The 21,632-nt window shown below is 37.3% G+C and overlaps 2 protein-coding genes across 2 annotated transcripts; one reads left to right on the forward strand and one right to left on the reverse strand.

Moving 5' to 3' along the window:
* Window positions 1-47: 47 nt before the first annotated feature.
* Window positions 48-11,106, forward strand: LOC107699077 (methionine aminopeptidase 1D, mitochondrial-like). The gene is made up of 10 exons (XM_016500245.1): window positions 48-145; window positions 5,526-5,692; window positions 5,810-5,959; window positions 6,072-6,220; window positions 7,527-7,569; window positions 7,684-7,847; window positions 9,293-9,390; window positions 9,931-9,978; window positions 10,099-10,177; window positions 10,948-11,106. The coding sequence occupies exons 1-10, from the start codon at window positions 106-108 to the stop codon at window positions 11,024-11,026; spliced, it is 1,017 nt and encodes a 338-aa protein (XP_016355731.1). The 5' UTR covers window positions 48-105; the 3' UTR covers window positions 11,027-11,106.
* Window positions 11,107-14,847: 3,741 nt separating this feature from the next.
* LOC107699078 (homeobox protein Dlx2b) lies at window positions 14,848-16,358 on the reverse strand. The gene is made up of 3 exons (XM_016500246.1): window positions 15,932-16,358; window positions 15,656-15,840; window positions 14,848-15,528 (listed from the first exon to the last, which is right to left on the reverse strand). Exons 1-3 carry the CDS (start codon window positions 16,248-16,250, stop codon window positions 15,202-15,204), a joined length of 831 nt encoding a protein of 276 aa, XP_016355732.1. The 5' UTR covers window positions 16,251-16,358; the 3' UTR covers window positions 14,848-15,201.
* Window positions 16,359-21,632: the final 5,274 nt, after the last annotated feature.

Here is a 21,632-nt window from a genome sequence, read left to right on the forward strand (position 1 = left end):
AATAAATATGCTACGTATAAAACAAATCCCTTCATTTTCAACTCTAGTGTAAAACATCCGCTATTGTTTGTTTGAACGAGCACGTGACTCGCCTCTGTGGAAAAAATGGCTGCGCCCTGTGCCGCTCAATGCTTTTACAGAACAGGTAGGTTTACAGGTTACTTGAGAAAAAGTTAGACTTATTTGTAGAGCATAAACACTCAGACTCAGACCATGGCAAGCCAGTGACCCAAACGAGACAATTTCCGCTCTTATCTAATTATTAATGATCGCTTAACTGCAGTCTACGCGGAATATATTTATTAATATCAAATGCAAACCTTGCATCTGAATAAGCGCTGTTTAACAAGCTGTGGCATCGCTCGGTGACTGTGTCGCTAATGTAGCAATGACGGTAAGCCAAATTCAGAGAGAGTCACTTTCTACTACTAACGCTTTTCACTCATGCAATCAAACACTTAATAGAAAGTTACAAGACCATTAAGTTCATCTTTATGATTCGGCATGAACACACCTCAACTGACACTGATATTCAGTTATTTTAACTTGTAATAATATTTTGACAATATTACTGTTTTTATTTATGATCAAATAAAAGCAGCCTTGGTGAACAGAAGTGACTTAAAAAAAAAAAAGTAAACCTAATTCCAGGTTCAAACCGGTAGTATATGGTATGTGTCATATATGCAGGGTCATAGGCATAGACATAACGGCCAATTCAGATTATTATACTTTTATATTTAGTCCCTCCAATTTTGATCATTTGCGCTGTATCCCAATTTGCCTATTTTTTTATGCACTACATTTTGGAGTTTTAAACAAGAACACAAGAACGAGACTGCAGCAGGAAGGCTGGACTCATGGCACTGTCTTGGAGCTCTTTATTGTTTGCTGGTTTGGCAGAGTCCAATAGAAGTAAATAGAGAAAGAAAGAAGCATACAATCCTCCCTGTCTGCTCAGCCATTTTTTTTTCTTTTTTCTTTTACATTTAAGTGAATTATAACCCACAGTGAATTGTTGGGTTTCCTGACAAAGAAGTTGTCCTATGTCAGTAAGATAGCTAAATAAATAAGAACAGGCAAATATATGTATTTCATATTTCGGTTTGTTATTTAATGTAATTTAATGATGTTAACACTTTTCTTTCAGGGATTTCAAGGACTTTTCTTTTAAAATTATTTTTAAGGAACATTTTAGGACACACAAGAGCATCCATAATGAACAATACAGTAAATGCACAAAAATTACCCAGTTGACAATGATTATTAACAAGCAGAAAATGGTTTAGCTGGTTCACCACTTAACCCTTTAAACCCCAGGTGTCCCGCTGAAAAAAATCAAATTACTAAGCAACCCCTGAATGGAATAACACAGATAGGTATCATGTTAAAGCTTAGAATCTCAGCTTTTTAATGAATGTAATGTATTTTGATCAACTCTTAACGAGCGCTAAGCAGTCCCTCTAAACCAAGTGTACCACGGGCAGGACGCCCCCCCCACCTCCTGATAATATTACTAATCATATTTTTCAAACCACTGCCTTGATCAACAAAAAAATTATATAATTTGAAAGCTCAGAGTCGGAGCTTTACAATGCACGTAGCCCCTTTGATAACCCCTAACTACAAAGTAGTGCCGAGTTATTTGCTGATAAATTACAAAAAAATCATAATTTACAAAATATGTTTTTTGTGCCATGTACTCTAATACGTCAAAAATATCATAAAGCTCCGATAGTCATGTGTCATATGTTATTTGTAGAATAAAACAAGCATAATTGTTTGGGGCTTTGAATAAACTGGAGCGAGTTTTTGTACAAGAAGTCACCCCCAGACCCATATGAAAATAATATATTGATGTCACCATTTTACTTGTAACTTCATAAAACATGATCAGATCACCATTATTTAGAGCAGATTCTCCTGATTAAAAAGTGCCTAAAACCAAATTTGTCATTTATATCTAAAGATTTTCCTCATGAATTTATAACACACATAAAATTGCACAGAAGGCATGTAGTTTAGCCAAAACATGATCAGATCGTGGAAAATTAGGCACCATTATTTAGAGCAGATTCCGATTAAAAAGAGCCCAAAACCATATATAATCTGCCATTTACATCTAAAGATTTTCCTCATGAATTTATAACACACATAAAACTGCACAGGCACCATGTAGTTTAGCCAAAAAAAATCTAAGGTAGCTGTCATGTGGCGATTTCGCTTGTAACCACATAAAACATGCATATATCATAGAAAACAACACGTCATTATTTGCAGAAAATTCTCCCGATTAAAAAGACCAAGCTCACCATAATCTATCGCTCAGATCTAAATATATCTCTCATAAAGCTATAACACATAGAAAAGAATTAGGTCATGTAGCTTAGCAAAAAAATCAGAGGTTGCAGTCCTGTGCCGTTTAAACTCGTAACTTCACCAAACATGCATAGATCTTGAAACCCGCACAGGATTATATTCAGAAAATTCTCCCGATTAAAAAGAGCCCAAATTGACCACAATCCGTCGATCAGATCGAAAGATTTCGTTCATAGAGCTGTAACACATTAAAGCAGACAGGCGCACTTGAGGCGCTGCAAAGAAAAACAGCTTAATGCTTCATGTTGCTTTTTCATTCATAACTTCAGGAAACATGCATAGATCTTGAAAAACCGCACGTCATTATTTTCAGAAACTTCTCCCTATTAAAATGAGCCCAGAGATACCATAATCAGTCCATGAGATCCAAAGATATTGCTCATATTGCTATAACACATAAAACCCAATGGGCGCACTTCAGGAGCAGCAGGACAAATAACTGTAGTTTCACTTTACGCTTTTATTCATAACTTCATGAAACATGCATAGATCATGGAAAATGGAAAATTCTCTCGATTAAAATGAGCCCATTCATACCATAAGCTGTCATTTAGATCTAAAGATATTCGTCATCGGGTTATAACACATAAAACTCCAAATGCGCACGTTGCAATATTCTCATGGTTTTTTACGCTTATCATTTCATGAAACATGCTCCGATCGGAAAATGGCATATCATTATTTACAGCAGATTCTCACGATTGAAATGAGTCCAAAATCAAAACAATCCATTGCGTCTTTCGTGTGTAAATAATACCTAAACCCATTAATTGAAGAAATCAGTTGGAGAGCTCTATTGGACACTTGGCAAGCAGAATGTAAAACATATAATGTTTCTGTCTATTTTATCGTTAATATAACATTTTTTAAAAATAACTAGGTATAATTTTAAAGGTTAGAAATTAAGCTTTCGAAATATGCATTCAACCATTTTGATCAACTCCTAACCAGGGGTGCGTTTCCCAAAACCATGGTTAGCTAACTATGGTCGTTAGTTCCATTGAATTCTATTAGCAACGACGGAACTTGCGACCATAGCTGCTTTCGGGAAACGCACCCAGTGCTGCCTAGTTCCTCTAAACCGGAGCAGACGCCCCCTAGCGAAGAAAAAAACAATAAGCATATTTTTCAAAATATCTGCCTTAAAGGGATAGTTCACCCAAAAATGAAAATTTGATGTTTATCTGCTTACCCCCAGGGCATCCAAGATGTACACAAAATAGGTGTCATTTGAAAGCTTAGAGTCTGACCTAGCTGCATTATTCATTAAACTTTTATGACATTTATGTTGTTTAAGAACTAATGCAGCGATTGATTTTCTACATAATAATAATATACAAAATAATAGAACTTCATAATAATAGAACTCATAGTCCTGAAGTAAGGATTATATATTACAGCTAAAGCACAAGACTAAGTCTAAAGTCGACCACACACATACACACAAAGGGAATTCAGTTCAATCCACATCCTTGGCCACATCCTTTGCTGTCTACCACCCAAATTGTTGTCACTACACACAGCCACTACCCCACCCTGGGTTAACCCACTACTGCCTTTATTATAAACCCCCAGTCACCCCTTCACTGGTTCTGAACTACTTCCTTCATCCCTGGTATTTTCATTTTTGTAACTCAAGTCCTCTCCTGTGTATAACTGCACTTATTTTGGGCTTTTGACCACTGTGTTTTGGTCACAGTTCTTTTTAACTTTTTAACTTTTTTTTTTTTTGTTTCTTTTCTAAAGACAAAACTCTGCAGTCCTTGTTGGCATGAGTTACAACATGGTTGTTGATGTGTGGTGGTGGATCTCAGATTATTTTCATTTGTGGTTCAGACTCAAAATTAAGCATATTATGTGAGCATCACTGCATTGTGTAATTGTATGGACTGTTTGTTTACATTGCAGCTGTGTTATTCTTGTGAGAGAGGGAATGGGTTTGGCACATGATTCACAGGCTTTGAGAATAGATGTTAACTTGACAATGTTCATACATTTGATTGAATTGCCCTGCAACATCATCAAACACAGACACTCGAGTCATGCAAGTGTAGTTTAGAATATTATGATGTAATATTTTAGTATAAATTATTTAAATATAAATATTATCATGTTCCTATATGTATTTATATATAATGCAATTCATCGACATGGATTTTATATATTTAAATTAGTGCTACAAAATAATCAATTAAAAAGTTAACTTATTAACTGCACAAGTTCATTTCTCCGACCAAATGACTTAAACATGCCTGACATCGTAATTATGACATCCCAACTCATAAATACAAACTTCCCAGGAGGATTTGAATGCACCAATATTTACAGGTTTGGAAGCTGCAATTATGATGTCAAATGCGGATGATGTCACTTTGGTTGGAGCAAGATTTCTTACCTCCGCTTCTACAGCATGATTAATTAAGTGTGTTTTTGCATTTTTATGTTTTTATTCAGTTTATGGTCAAATGAATCATTATATTCTATTGTAATTGTACAAAAATATTGTATTTTGTACGTGCAACTTTATTATTGTAAATGGAAAAAAATATTTAATTAATTTAAACAAATTTACCGTCAATATGGATGCTGCATCAAATTGTGTCTGCCATATTTTCTCACTGAAACACCCCCAATGCAGAAGTTTGGGGCCAGAAAGTTTTGAGTTTCCTAATTTATAATTCTGACTTTGTGGTGCCATTCATGTGCGTTCAATACGTTAATATGATCTTTCCGACATGACTTGAACTCCCCAATACACTAGCAAAAGGATGTGGGGAAAAGACATTCACAAATTAATGCATTGTTTTTCACAGCTCTAATTTAAATGAATCTAGTCGGTCATACTCAATAATGTAGTGCAAAATGACCAAATTTTTGGCAAATGCCAGCGACTTTACTTTTTAACCGTCACTGTGTCCGAAATCTCATACTGTCTAGTAGGTACTATATTTGGTTTGGAACTTGCTTTGCTTTGCTTTTTTTATTTCAACATCGTATAAAGTGATCTCAAGATATCAATGTACTCAAGTGACCTTTGGACTGAACATGTACATTTACTCGAATTTGGTATCACACTTCACACCTCTGAGAAATCCACTTTGCAGTGCATTATCACACCATTTGTTCATCTTTTTTGCTGTGTATAGGTGGTGCAAGCCTGCTCCAGAGAGCAGCACAGCTGCCCAGCTGCTACAGAAGCTCATCTGCTGCCCACCAATGCCCACCTCACCGATGTTTCTTCTGGAAGAAATGGAATAGTTCCCTCAGTGTGGTCCGGCCTGGTGTAGTGCGCCCCTCTTATGCTGTACCTAAGGTAATTGTGGCCTCATCAAGTGACACTAACAATTTAATGTTGATTAACTTGGAAAAAGAATTGATTTTTGAGCTTTATGCATCACAAATGTTCTTTATGTATGCTCTCTTCTCTCAGCACATCCAGAAGCCGGACTATGTGTCATCCAGCAAAGTGCCTGAGTGGCCAGATTACATAGAGATTAAAGATGAGGAGCAGATCCAAGGATTGAGACGAGCATGTCAACTAGCCAGACACGTACTGCTGCTGGCAGGAAAGAGTTTGAAGGTATACTCTACACTTACCTGAAATTTGAGAACGTAATGTTGAATAAGCTTGATGTGACACGTCCTCGAATTGTTTTTTTGCAGACGCTGTCACTATATTGTTTGTTTTCTAGGTTGGTATGACGACAGATGAAATAGACTTTATAGTCCATCAGGAAGCCATTCGTCACAATGCCTACCCCTCTCCTTTACATTATGGGGGCTTTCCGAAGTCAGTCTGTACCTCTGTTAACAATGTAGTATGCCATGGCATTCCAGACAGGTAACTCAGTGCTATCAAGCGTAAGTGATTTGTTGTGACTGCATGTCTATACATTTGTTTGTTAGTATATGTGTCAATGGCATGGAGCAGTCCTGCTGCTGAAGGGCCAACAAACTGCAGAGTTTAGCTACAACCTGCTCCAAAACCCCTGCCTAGACATTTCTAGCAGAGATGGTTCTATTACTGGTAGATACCAACCTCTGTGGTTCTACCATTTGAGAAAATGTAACAGGGAACTTGTTTCACACGTGCCTTGATAACCACATTGTAGCCTTGACGTCATTGAATTTCTGTGACAGTCAGTTGCTGTTTGCAGATTCCATAGAAATGAATGAGTGAACGGAACCCGTTTCAAAATTGTCTGTGACTACTCTTATAAAACTATTTTTGCTGTGCTTTTCTCCAAATATTGTTCACTCCAAAATAACTGTTTAATGGCAAACAGGTTAAAGATTAGTGGACATGTCATTAATTGATAAGCTGTTTCCTCAAAAAAGGATATTGTTCAGCGTACTGAAGCCTCTCCTCCATTGACATCCATTCTCCCAAGTGTACTGCAGTGTTGCATGTTGTTCTGTTAATTTAGTTTTAAGGCTCGATTTAAAGCTACTCTGTTTCTAGCACTCCTAAAGACCTTGATTATTAGTATAGATGTGTTTAATTAGGGTTGGAGCTAAACTTTTCAGGGTATTGTCGCTCTAAAGTAGAATTAGAATTGCTCCTAAAGTAGGAGTAGAATTGGGCACTGTAATGTACACTTTGTATTCATGTTGGTTTCATTATTTAAAAACCTTTATACCATTTTCAAGAAAAGTCTGAATTCATTGACTTAAAATGTCAGGTGGTGTAAAAAGTTATAACATATTTAGCTTGAATAGATGTGAGTTATTGTAATAAATAAATAAATTTTTCAAAATAAAAATACAATTTTTAAAAGTTTTTAAGAGTCTTTTTAAGAGTCACAACATGAGTTATGTTAGTTGCACCACATGATTTTGATGGTTGCACCACATGACTTATACAAATATTTTTCAAATATGAATAGGCTGTGAAGCAGTTTTGTTAAAATATTTTTTTTCTAAGAAAATGCCAACTAATTATTTTTTTTTATAGAATTTTATTCTGCCACTGAGGCTTTTTTCTTATGATGTCAGAACAATCCTATCAGCCCTGATTTTTGTACTTTATGCCCCTCAAAAATATATCAAAATTGACTTTAGTTCAGAAATTAAAAGTATGTATGAATTGCATCTTTATGTATTTTTTAACAACTTATATGCAGTCAGTATTATATTTTGTTTCCTAGTCGGCCATTGCAGGATGGCGATATCATCAATATAGATGTCACAGTGAGTCCTTTGTTTAAATTCTAAGTTAGTTAATTGCTGTTAGATTCCAAATCAATCAAGTTATTGTTTACACCTCAGTATCTGTAAATAGTGGATGCTATATGTATTCTATAGGTTTATCTAGAAGGTTACCATGGTGACACCTCAGAAACATTTCTGATTGGCTCGGTCAATGAACAGGGGAGGAGGTTAGTGGATGTAGCTCGTCAGTGCAGAGATCAGGCCATTGCCGCCAGTGGACCAGGTCAACCTCTGTGTGTCATTGGCAACACTATCAGGTGTGTGTTCATTCCCACACTCATCCCAGATTGCATTACAGGTTGAATTCCTAACCGCAACCCGCGTCTTCAAGAGTGATGTCTGTGGGAAATGTTCTTTTATTCATTTAATTTTCCAACTTGCTCTTGTTAAAAATAGCATATCTAACCCCTAAACCTCTCTGTTATCCCTCTTGTGCGCAAAAGTAGAAAAAAAGACAGCAATCCTGCCTCGTCAGTCCTTATTTGATAGTGTAGTGTCTAAAGAAGGACTGCACAGAGTTAATGTATTTCTCAGCGGGCTCTGAGCAGGCAATTACCCAGAGTGCAATGGGTTTTTTTCTGCAATGGGGTGTAAATTACAGGTTAGTTTGTCTTGTTGGATGTGTGCATGTGTGCAAGTGTCTGTGTGTGTGTGTGTGTGAGGGGGAGAGAGAGAGACAGAGAGACAGAGAGAGAGAGCGAGAGAGCGATGTAAATTACAGGCTTGCTCCTGCTGTCTTTGAGAATCGTAGACTCTGCCAGGGTGGATTCAGCTCCCCACAGAGACACGAAAAGATCCACAGGAGCCTTTTCACAGAGAGAGGACATAGTCACTCACATACAGTACAACATCTTTAACAACATCTTATTGAATTTCCACTTCTAATACAAAGACCTAAATGTGCACAATATCAATAGTGAAGATGCCGAAATGGGTTCAAGGTCAAAACATATAGCTAAAAAAAAGAGTTAATATTTTATTATTACTTTCATGAAATATATAAATGCGTATTTTACTTATATCTTGAAAATAATACTTTTAGGTGATTAAATGTGGTTTTTCGTACATTTTGTGCAGTGTAGCAATAGATATTTCTTCTGTGTCTGAGGAAGCAATGCTTTTGTTTCTCTCTTTCTTTCTCTCTCTCTGCGTAGGATTCTGAGCTTCTGCAGGGACATACACTGTTATTATATACACACAGAGGGAACAATTACCTCTCCTCAGGAAAAAAGCACTTAGACCTCTCTTTCACTCCCCTCAATCTCTCGCTTTTATTTTTTTATTTTTTTATCATGCTGGCACCCTAGCATCCTCTCTCCAGCTCTCTCTTTGCAATTCTTTGTCTCTGTCTTTTATTCTTTCTCTTTCGTCTTTTTCTTTTTGTCTGTTACACACCTTTGTCCACTACCTTCCCCCTCCCGCCTCCCAGAATATAAAAAAAAACAACTATTCGAGAACATTTCAAGCGTGCCTTACTCACAGTGAAAAGCTGTCTGAAATGTTACTTACATGTAGGCAACATGGTTAAATTTGACATTTCAAAGGCAGCGCCCTAATTGGGTGTAGGCTCATGGGTAAACCAGACTTTTTTTACCCAATATCCAAAAGGGGAAAATACACAAGCAATTTATCACACATCAACCAAGATAAACCTGGCTAAACATACATTTGAGTATTTCTTTTTTTTGTTTCTGAATTACAGCAAAATAGCGAATTCAAATGGATTTTGTGTGTGTCCATATTTTATCGGCCATGGGATCGGCACGTATTTCCATGGTTATCCAGAGATATGGCATCATGGTGAGAGTTAAAATTATTTTATGTATTATTCATTTATTTTACTTAATATTTAGAAATTGACTTGAAAGGGATACTTTACTGAAAATGTCATGTCCAAACCTGTATGACTGAATTTCTTCTGTAGAACGCAAGATATTTGGAAAAATGTCACTGGGTGTTTTGTTGTTGTTTGTGCTTACAATGAAAGTCAGTAATCTAATTTCATTGTCCTTATAATGAAAGTCAAATATCTTATATAGTTTGGATGCTAATATCTTCTTTAGTGCAGGTCTAGATTAATGACTCTTAGTAAATGATGACAATTTTCAGATTTGGGTGAACTAACCCTCTAATTTATCTATGAGCTTTACTTCTAAAGCTAATTAATTTGTTAAACTATTGCAGCCATATGAATACAATTGATTAACGTGATCAGCTAAGATGTTTTGCCATTAATTAGGGTAATGGTGCAAGGACCCTTTGAATTACTCTGTTTATATACAGTAGATGATTTTTTATTTTTATTTTTTTGGTGGTTCATGCTTCTTTTATCTTTTACAGCCAATAACATTGACCTACAGATGGAAGAGGGCATGTCCTTCACCATAGGTCTGTGTGTGTACTCATCATTGTTTTAGATGACAGACAGATTGAATGTTATTGAGAACATCAACGGGAGCATGAATTTGTACATTTCAGGAAGTTAAACCATCCATCCATTTTTTCCAGAACCCATTCTTATGGAAGGATCCTCAGAATTCAAGATCCTGAGGGACAAGTGGACCGCTGTTTCTGTGGATGACAAAAGGTGCATGTTGTGTTGAATTTCCTCTCCCACACTTCTCTCACCACCTTTCTAATGAGAGCCCAAATGCAGCCATTTAAATGTAGCCTACATTAATCATTCATTACTTCATACAAGAATAAGTGGCCAATTTCTACTGAGAATCTTCAAGAACTTTATTTCTATTGGCTGTTGACATTTAGCTTGGAAAGACTAAGTACCCTCAGAATTTGAAGCACATATAGAGTTAAGTGCTCTGGGATAAACTTTCCTTTAACTGCATATATTTCACTGGAGAGCACTTCAGTGTAAATTGCAAATGAGCTGATTGCCCTGTTGGCAGGTGAGAGCAGAGTGTTACTACTTGGTCAGTGGTTGATTAGAGCTCTGATTTTTAAGGTTGAGTGGGGTAATATGTGATATAAGAAAATGGATACATTAGACTCCGAGGCCCCATCGTGATTTACTGAATAAGGACTCACAATTTCTTCCTTACAAAATATTTTTGAGCTTGGCAGAACTAGACAATATTCATAAAAAGTATAAAAACTCTAATGGTGTTATAAGATTTTATTATTATTATTGTTGTTACTTTTGCATTATTATTATTTTATATAACTTTTCTAGGTCTGGAAAATCACATTCATTATGATATCAAATCATTAAAAGTCATCTAAGTTTGCCGAGGCCCCCTGGTGGGCCCTGGACCTGGTTGAGAACCAGTGATCTTAGATGAACAACTGAATCTCAACATGTTTACCTGTGTGTTTGTTTTCTTGTGTGATAATGCTCAGATCGGCCCAATTTGAACACACGGTTGTCATCGCCAGCGATGGTGTAGAGATTCTGACCAAACTACCAGATGAAGATTGACTGGACAAGAATATGGAACATCTTGAAGTGTGAATTGTGAGATGGATCTGAGTTTTTAGAGTAATAGAATCTGTTATTTAAATAAATGTTTCTTGACATTTATCCAATGTTTTATCTTATTTTATTAGCCTGACCAAATGGCATGGAACAGCTGTGCAGCTCCAGCGCTGCGTTTTTACATTATGAATTAATAAGGTTAATTGTTTAATGCATGTAGGTTATTGTGTAATGAGTTTCAAAATCTCTTCACTATTCCAAACTCTTTGGTTTCTGATGTCATGACTGAACTCATTGAAAGCACAGGGAATGAAATGTCATTACGTCGTATTATTATGGCGGGGTTTCTCCATACATCATAATATTACTCCGCAGTAATGTAGTTAGCGCTGTGCATCTCTCGAGAGGTGATTATATTTATGGGCCATGGGTTTTCCGTATGAGCCATGTGTAGCGTATCAAGAATACCCTATAATCATATATCTGCTTCACGACAACATTGGCAAACTGCTTATGATGTCTGACATTTGACAAGAGTTGGAATTCTGCTGTCTGAAATCCGCATGTGATAATAGCAGTGTGTTCATAGCTTTCAGTCTTACAATTTACGTTTTTAAGTGTGTGGATTGTAAAAAATTAAATCGTATTTTACAAATATTAAATCGCTAAAAAAAAAAAAAAAAACGAAAGTCAAATGACAAATCAGAAAGTGCGCTTAGTCTAGGAGCACGAGCCGCCTTCCATTCTGCATCTGTTTAATCGCTGTGCCTCTATGATGTGTACAATTAAAGTTAATTACATTGTGACCCTTAGTTAATCAGTAGCTGTGCCATCTGGGAAGTTTCCTTCTGCTTTTTGGTTGAAACAGTAAGCTCTATATTTAGGTTAAAGAAACGCGCAATTTCTCTACACTTAGCTATAGGCCAACCGATAAAATATGTTAGTTTGTATGATCAGATGGGGTTTGTTTAACTCGATATTATAAAAGAAAACGTAGGCTATAAAGCAAGTGATGTGTAGGCCTACGTATAAAACGAGATTTATTAGGGACGACAGCAGACAGATTTAAACGTGCGTGAATGATGCATCGTGTAGGCTGTTTTATTTTTAATCACATAAAAAAGAACTAAAAAGCCCATAGATTAAAGATGATGCACTATAAAGACCAAGTAAAAGTTTCTAATATTAATGATAATAATCTGTTTATCTGTAGTTGGTTTACTAGTTTAGTTGATGTGATTTGATCGCACTTACTGACCGCATGGTGCCTGCCTTTCTAAGCTGTGCTCATTAAATCGAATCATAATTGCAGCCATTTGGTTTTTGTGCATCCTCACGCATTTTCCTCTGTCTGTCGCAATTACGAGCAATTTCTGGCGCGGAGGGATCTTTTCAGTCGGACAAAAGAAAAGGGAATAGGCAGGGAATCAATAGGCGTTTTTTTCTTATGTAGAAAGCCTAGCTGCAGCATGTAGCGCTGAGCCGTTCGCAGGTGCTGTGTTCTGCCATGAAGGATGTTCCAGATCATTATATTGACTTTAAAGTAGCTAATTGACTTAAAAACTCGTATTTTCGCTCACCTTTCGTTTCAGCGTTTATCTTTCCATATTTCTGTTTTATTTACGATGTTTCATGATCTATTCCTATCTGAAGTTAAAGCTCAATGTTTTTAATAGCTATTTTGTTCGTTTCATTTGGGTATGGTTAGGCTAAGTTAATGCTTTGTAGTTCTTTGTTTTCTTCTTAATCGTACAATGCATTTTTAATCATAGCAAAGAAAAAAAAAGATCCAGCAAAATGTATGCAAATCAACGTTTGCATTACTGACAGCCCACCACCGCAGGAACTTTTTCTGCAGTGTACAGAAAGTGGTTATTAATAGGCTAATGCACTACAAAATATGATTAGACAACACCGCAAAATGTATCCTTTCTGTTCTATTCTTGTAATGCAGAGACCCTCCGCTTCATGCAGATGTAGCTTTGAATCTAAACGGAAGCAGTCATTTGGACTCATAGTGGTGTGGTTGCATATAAGCCCTGGCATTTCAATTACTGCCAGCTGCGAATGTTGACATAAGGAGAACGAAGCAGAACGGTTATATATATATATAAATGAGATAGGCCTATACCAAAATCAGAATAAAAATAGACGCCTTTTTCAATAAGAATCGAAGGATCCAAGGGCCCCAAACCACTATGTCCATATTTAGAAAAACCGCGGAAGCTCAAATGAACCTCAAAAGAAACAAATCATATAAGATAAACGATTAGTTACAACAGCCCATTCAACTTTTTCTTTTTAAATAGCTTCGTGGGTAAACTTCGGAATACTGATGATTCTATATGAAGCTGATTGTTATGCTGCTCTTTGTTTGTTTGTTCGGCCAAGCTGATTGATTTCTTCCTGATATTCCTAATATTCTTTTAATTTTTCCCTTTAATATACAATTTAATTTTTAGGTAAAACAAATGTTTATTTTTTTAATTATAGAGATGAATAATAGTTCATGAAATGTATGCAAACAATATTCACACAATTTGGGGGCCTAATACCGAAAATATGCAGTCTATTTGTATGCATTTGCCTTAATTAAAGCAACTTTTAATCCCAATTTCACAATGACAAAAAAACCTACATGGATTACAGATGCTGTATATATGCAAACATGGGCAAAGCCTCATAGTAATTTGAAAAAGAATGTACACTTGGGGAAGTGGTGTTTTGCCCTTACAGTAAGCCGGGTCTCCCACCTATTCCAGTAACTATTTTAGTTCCAAAAATATTGAACTTGACCATGTAAAGACGTGAAGCAACCAGCTGCGAATGTTGACATAAGGAGAACGAAGCAGAACGGTCAAATGTGCTACAATCATAGAAGCCTTTGCTGTACCTGCATATATATATATATTCACACAATTTGGGGGCCTAATACCGAAAATATGCAGTCTATTTGTATGCATTTGCCTTAATTAAAGCAACTTTTAATCCCAATTTCACAATGACAAAAAAACCTACATGGATTACAGATGCTGTATATATGCAAACATGGGCAAAGCCTCATAGTAATTTGAAAAAGAATGTACACTTGGGGAAGTGGTGTTTTGCCCTTACAGTAAGCCGGGTCTCCCACCTATTCCAGTAACTATTTTAGTTCCAAAAATATTGAACTTGACCATGTAAAGACGTGAAGCAAGCTATGAGAACTGTGTGTCCCCGTACAAGAATAGCTCAAGGCTGTGCTGGAGCTGGAAGCGAGGGCGCGTGGAGAATGTTTCCAGGGCGGTCTGCTTGAGGCGGTTTTATGTATTTTTTCTCTGGTTGAGTGGCGTTCATAAAACGTCTGGAAGAGGAGCGAGCTGACTCCAGAGAGTCTGGAGTGGGAAGAGCCCTCGCCGCACGCGGAACGCCCTCGCATCTCCTTCTGCGCATGCCAAGACGCGTCCGAATGCCAGGCGTTCCCCCTCATGCCCAGAGGTACAGGATCCCTCCTCACCAAGGACATTTACAAAGGATTAAATAGGATCCGATTCGTTCTACCGAATAATCACACATGCATAATGCGTGCAAAAGAAACAGAGATATGCACAGAAAAAGTCTGCATACAGACATAAATGTAGGCTAATGCTCTTTACAAACCTCTGCAGACCACCATTTTAGCAAACAAAAAAACAAAGTGCTTGGCTGCCACGTTAAAAGTAAAAATAATAATAATGATAATAAATAAATAATAATAGGCCTAAATAAAAAAAAAAACAGCTCCACAAAATCCTTGGGTTGAAGAAAAAAACACTTGAAACGACAATCAAAGAACCAAACGTTAAACTGATAGTAAAATGCACATTTAATTATGACTGGAGGTTATAAGCATTTTAATAGATTTATCACTATACGTAATATATTCTGTACAACACACGAAAAAAGTCTACCCGTTTGTACTTGGAATGTGAAACAAACTTCTCTGATTACCCCTTTCATTTAGACTATAACGAAAACAAATAAATAAATAGAAAAATAATTTAATGTGCTTTGCTTGAGCGCATTAGTGGCGCCAAAGAGTTCCGCAGCAAACATCTTGAGCAAACCCGGCCTGAAAATAGATTTTAAAGTGAATGCTTTCCTAAGATACAAGTCCAGTGACAGAATAACAGGTGTATTCGGCCATTTTTAGTCCTCTTTTAGAATATGGTCCCAGCACTCATTGCAGAGCTGTGATGAGATTGTATTAAGTTACTGGGCTGTAGATGTGTGACCGTATTGGTGGATGAGTACCATGAATAGTTAGTCAAAAACGATGAGGCGGTGGTGTTTGGTGGTCCTGTGGGCTGTTCTGAAACTGTGTCTCCGTCGTTCGGTGTCTGGTTCGGTGGGAAATCCCAACCTGCTTGTGGTGGAGGAGTGCTAGAGGGAGAGTCACCGGCGGCAACCTGCTGGTCTGGTGGAATCTCGCCGTTTTTCCACAACTTTTTGAATTTTGAGCGTCGGTTCTGAAACCATATCTTCACCTGTGGTGCACAACAAAGCGCATCTAGGTTAAACAACTAACACAGCTCTGCCTGGAAATAAAAAGAACTACAGAAATACAGCCTCAGACTTATAGCCACAGCATGCAGTAAAAGAGCAGCGTTTGACCTGGGTCTGTGTGAGGCCCATAGAAGCCGCCAATTCGGCGCGTTCTGGGAGCGCGAGATACTGGGTTTTCTGGAATCGGCGCTGGAGTGCCGCCAGCTGAAAACTGGAGTAGATGGTTCGCGGTTTCCGGACTTTCTTTGGCTTTCCATTCACCATGCGCACCTCCGGTTCACTCTGTTCTTTCTCTATAAAAAGTTAACCACAAAAGTTGCCATTGTAAAATATCACAAGAATATATATAATATAATATAATATCACATACTGAGGTGGTCTTACCTGGTTCGGTTGGTGTTGGTGAAGAACTGGGTCCATACGTTCCGTAAGCGCCATAGGAAGAAGCATAGCCTAAATCGTAAGCCTTTGGGCTGTAGTGAACATTACCCAATGTACCAGGATGATAGGAATAAGATGCCATCTGTGCGTACGCTGTCCCCGCGCAGTGACCTGTCTGTGAACTACTGTAGAAGCTGCTGTCCGTCACAGTTGACACCGGCAATGTTGGGGAATCCTGCGACTTGTGAACGGTACTGAAGCTGCTCGAGGTAATATGGTTTGTATGCATATCCGAGCCAAGGCTATCCAGAACAGCGGTCATTTTGCAGGGAAAAAAACATTAAACTGAATTTACTTACCGTGACCACTTAAAATAGCTATTCAAAATCTGCACCTCTAACAATTAACCGCGATACAAAGATCACACAACTTATAGAGGTAGTTGGTTTCGCCTTAAGTTACATATCCATAGTTGATAGAGGGTTTGAGCTCCGCGGCGGTCTCTGCCTTGGAGATGCTGACGGGCGGGCCATATACTGGGCGTCATGTGGTAAAGCGAACCAATCGGTTAGCAGGCAGTCCAGAAGCACTGCCAGCTGAAGGAAGACCTCTGACAAGTTGAAATAACAAAATATATTGCAGCCCTGGTCTTAAGGTTTTATTATTATTATTATTATTATTATTATTATTAGCAAAGAGATAAGAAATATAACCATTTGTCTTCTAAATAAATTATACATTAGCAAAATTAGGGAATTGCAAAAAGAGACAGGAAACAGCAAAATAGTCCTAGAGACAATTTTTTTCTCATATGGAAACTAGCCATAAATGAGAATAAAATGCATAAAGGAGCATTGTCTTTTTCAATAGTAGTAACATTTTGTTGTGCAGCTAATTGAATTATGTAATTTAATTCGAATTTAATTTTCTTGTTTATGCAACCTTAAGATGAACCCTGAACCTTTAACCTTGCAAATGGAGCAGTGCGCGTGTAAATTAGCCTACTCGATCAATGGCCTACATTTAGACCAACTAATAGTCTAAAAGCATCAAATGAAGCTTACAGTCTTGATTAAAGGGATATATTTCCCCATTGTTGAGAAGCACGGTTTAACTGGATTGCCATCTATCGTTGAAATGTTGTCAGTGTATCTTACGGAAGCAGTCTGCATTCCTCTGACTAATCACAGACGGCGCCAGTCTCCTCACACCCACAGGTGCGCAAAACAGCAATTATGCCACGGTAAACAGCAGGGATAAAGCGCGGAACCAGCCCTATATGATGCTCTGTCGCGCCAAACGCCTCGTGCACAGACCTACATAGAAAACTACCTCAGTCACGAGAACTGGCAATTTACAAAGTATTCTGTCAACTCAACAAACTTTGTGGCCTAAACTCTACCAGATATAATAGGTGACTTGTCTCTTCTGTGGTGCGATTTAAAATAGAATTTTGTTATTTTATAAATAAATATTTAAAATTTAAAGTAGTCATGTTATGAGAGCCTATACCTCATGTAAAGTGGCCAATAAAATTGATAATGTTAGTGCTGGCGTTGGATTAGGTTTGTTAGATGAAGAAGGATGAAGAATTGGATCAAAACGTGGGTGGTCATTACTATAGTATGCAGCTACACAAAATGACTGTACAGTCATATCGATATTCAAAACAGAGTTTCGCAGTTGAAGTCAGTCTCTTGTCCCTTTCATTTTCTGCTCAGGCGACAAGTCGTCGAGGGGACCTCTGGCGCCCTCCTGCGTCCATAAATACAAAATGGCCTTTTTCGAGATGCTGTCTACCCCAATAACACCCCACCCGCGCGTACACCGATTCACATTTGTTTGGTGGTCTATTATAGGCTATAAAAAATATAAATAAAATAAAATAATAATGATAATAAAAAAGTTTCTGCAGCAGGATAAAATAATAATGATGATGATAATGATAATAATAATTATTATTATTAAAGGCGTACAGCTTATCTTTATAAGTAGTAGTAGTAGTAGTTTAGCCTTCTGCAGGAACTTTTCTTTTTTTTTTTAGTTTATTTATATTTTTTGACAATATATAAAATATTTATAAAATGGAATAAAGTTAGACTGAATTTATAATTCTTTATATTTTATGATATTTACCGAAAGTATGTATTATAAAATTATATAAATTCATACCTTTTTAGCTCTTGCACCGCTGAACTACATTAGTAAACACGAGATGGCACTGTTTGCTTAAATACCAACCAATTCAGCAAAATGTATTTGTGTGCGTAAGAGACTCAGAGTAAGGTCACATACAGTAAGTGTATTATAAAAAGGAATGATTTCAAATACAGATATCAGCGTTATACTATTATATATCAACAAATACTCTATTCACAGAGACTGATACACCAAATGCATGTTGTTTTTGCTGAATCAAATGCAGAACAGAATTATTTTTAATGAGTATTACCAACAATGCAATAACATCCATTAGCAAGAACCCAATAGAGAGGTCACTTGACAAAACAAAAAGCAAACATAAAATCTATCTTTGGTCCAACAACAGATACACCTAGCTTTCATCAACACAAATGTCAGGTTTCTTTAGAGAAGACCAAATCAGTAGACAATATGTACACGTACAAGAAAAAAAAACAGTTTTTAGCTGAATGAGGCTTATTTTCGTAGTACAGTTTTCTTTGTTTATGTTTTACTGTGTTCTTACTGTAATCATCTGTTTAGATCTTGCTGAAATTTGTTTGGTTTTACTTTTCTTTAAAATCAGTTTATGATTAATAACTTCCGGTTACATTTAGAGTTAATGCACAATATTAAATCCAATGCCCTACATACTTCATATATTACGAGAATAAGCTCTCAACTATCAAAATGACTCTCTAAATGGATTGCTAAGCATGAATTTGTTGTGCTGCCCTGGGTGAGTGATTCTTAGACATCATCCTAATTCATATTGTCCCAAGGAGTGTGAACTTCCTGTGGGTGTGCGCTTTGTACTCTGAAGAAAGACCCGACAGCCAATCCTACTTGACAAATTCATTTGTGGATTCATAATCCAGATTTCCGGTGCTTGCTGGCCTAGAGGGGAATCCTGGATTCCCTTTCATGGGAACTTCGAACTGCGTCCTCTAGGGGTCGCTATGGGGGACGCCTCGTCGTGACCCGTGTCTGAAGCATACATTGAAAAAACACCAACTTGTTGGCCGGCGACAGCCATGACGTCACTACCGGTGCGACTAGTTACATAAGTAACCTGAGACGTTTTTGCTGCAGCAAGATAAATATTCACTTTCTTATGGCTTTGAAGAAAGTAAGAAAAGAATGCGCTGTGCCAAATGGTATAATATAATGGTAGAACAAAAAACAAACAAAAAGAACAAGTTCAGTAGGATTTGCCTCTAAGGGTAACATTCCAACACTCTTTCATTTCCCCTCTCCAGGCCTTTTTTCCATGATGTGACCTGCACACCTGTCAGTTGCGCTTTTGTCAATATCACTTCCAGATGAAGTTGATAGATCTGCTCCTCTCATGTTCTCATATCATTTTAAGGCTATAGAGGTCTCTGTCTGTCCCAGATATGCTTCAGGTTGATATACGAATGTTATTAATGGTAATCTCAGTCAGTGTTTGATCAGACCACACACAAACACATTAATGCTGTTGAATCAATAAATACTGTATGAGCGCACATTTTCAAGTCACTGAGTACATTTTGTTTTTGGCACAGGATGTACAGGCGCTTTTTTGAAAATCAGTGGTAAGCAGCCAAAGTTTCAATCATAAGTTGGTTGCGTAAACTTTTTGCTGATCCTTCGTCAGCAGCTCAAATGCATTCTGAGAACAGTATAACCTGCAAGAACATGTAAAAAACAGAGCTGGAGGGCTGGGAGGTGAGGAGGGGCTGGGTGGGGCAGCCACGTGTGTGAGTGAGAGCTTTTATCATCACTGTGATGGCCAGATTTCCTCACAATGTAGGGAAAACCATGAAATCACTTTCATTACTGTTCAAAAGTTTGGGGGTCATTAGATTTCTTTTTAAAAATGAATACTTTGATCAAAATGACAGGGAGTAGAAACACTACTTGTGGATGTGAACGATTTTAAAGCTGATTCTAACACACTTTAAATTAAATTAAATCAGATTCAGTTTCAGTTTGAATCTTAACATAAGAAACAGCTTTGCTCAGGAAATATCTCTGTTTGACTTATTTGCAAATGAATGCTGAATAATGAGCAAATGTGTGCACAACACAACACAACATCACAGCATATTTTGAGTGATTCAAATTATTATGAAGTTCTCCACAATCCAGGATTTGCTTTTCTGAGGATAGGTTTGTGAACTTTCTTCAAACATTTTCTTTACACTTGTAAGCTCATAAATTTGAATATGAATGTTGAAAATGTAATCATGGAAACACAAATTAATATGCCACACTCTTATGGAAGTATGTGTAACGCCCCTGTGGACTGTTTATTGTGGTTTCTTCCCCTTGTGTTGGTTTAGCCCGTCTTATCATTAGTTAATCACCGTCATTGTGCTCACCTGTCTGCCACTAATTATCCACCCCATATTAGTTCCTGTCTGTCTGAGCATTGGTGTCGGTTATTGTGAATGTTACCCCGAGTGTGTTTGTTTCACCTACCTGTACCTGCCTTGTTGTGTCTACATTAAAAGTCTTTATTGGAATCCTTGTCATCCTCGTCGTCCTGCCCGCCTCCACACATCCGGACCGTGACAGTATGCCGTAGAATTATAATGAAACATCATAGAAGTCTTTGGAGTATTTTACAATGTTATTTGGGTGAAAATACTTTTAGATCAACTGTGTTTAGATTAAATAAATATGCAATTCATGCAATGCATTTTTGCAGATATAATTTCTGGAGCTTCCAAATTTGTATTCACCAAAAAAGAAAGCTCTGCCACTGCTGTAGAACAATGTACACACTGCACACAACAGGCAAAAATGTTTTATGGTGTATCCAGGGCCGGATTTAGGCATAGGCATTCTAGGCACGTGCCTATGCTTGCTCGTCCAGGGGGGGGCCCAAACACAATAAAGAGATATATAATATTTTTGTTATACTATTGGATATCTACAATTAACAGTAAAAGAACCAAAACCCCAGAAGACATTGTCAAAATAAATAACAAATAATAGGGTAAAAATGACAAACTATTTCCATGTCTTCCACCTTTTTTATGTACCGAAAACACACTTTCCTTCTCTCGTTCTCTCCCACAGACGCACACAGACAGTAGTTACAGACACGCACACACACGGAGACGCGGACAGAAACTTGTTGTCAGCGCTGCCCCGCGAATTTATCAATAAAATAGTTTAGCAGCTGAAAAGCTACATGACATTTCTCAGCAGCGAGGTTCTTGAAGCAGTTCAACTTAAAGATTCGCTATTAGTAGAGTGCCTATGCTTGCTCGTCCAGGGGGGGGCCCAAACACAATAAAGAGATATATAATATTTTTGTTATACTATTGGATATCTACAATTAACAGTAAAAGAACCAAAACCCCAGAAGACATTGTCAAAATAAATAACAAATAATAGGGTAAAAATGACAAACTATTTCCATGTCTTCCACCTTTTTTTATGTGCAGAAAACAGGCTTTCCTTCTCCTGTTCTCTCCCACAGATGCACACAGACAGACATGCACTCGCGCACACACGCGGAGAAGCAGAC

The sequence above is a fragment of the Sinocyclocheilus anshuiensis genome, unplaced genomic scaffold, assembly GCF_001515605.1.
Source record: "Sinocyclocheilus anshuiensis isolate Anshui unplaced genomic scaffold, SAMN03320099.WGS_v1.1 scaffold94, whole genome shotgun sequence".
NCBI classification, from domain to species: domain Eukaryota; kingdom Metazoa; phylum Chordata; class Actinopteri; order Cypriniformes; family Cyprinidae; genus Sinocyclocheilus; species Sinocyclocheilus anshuiensis.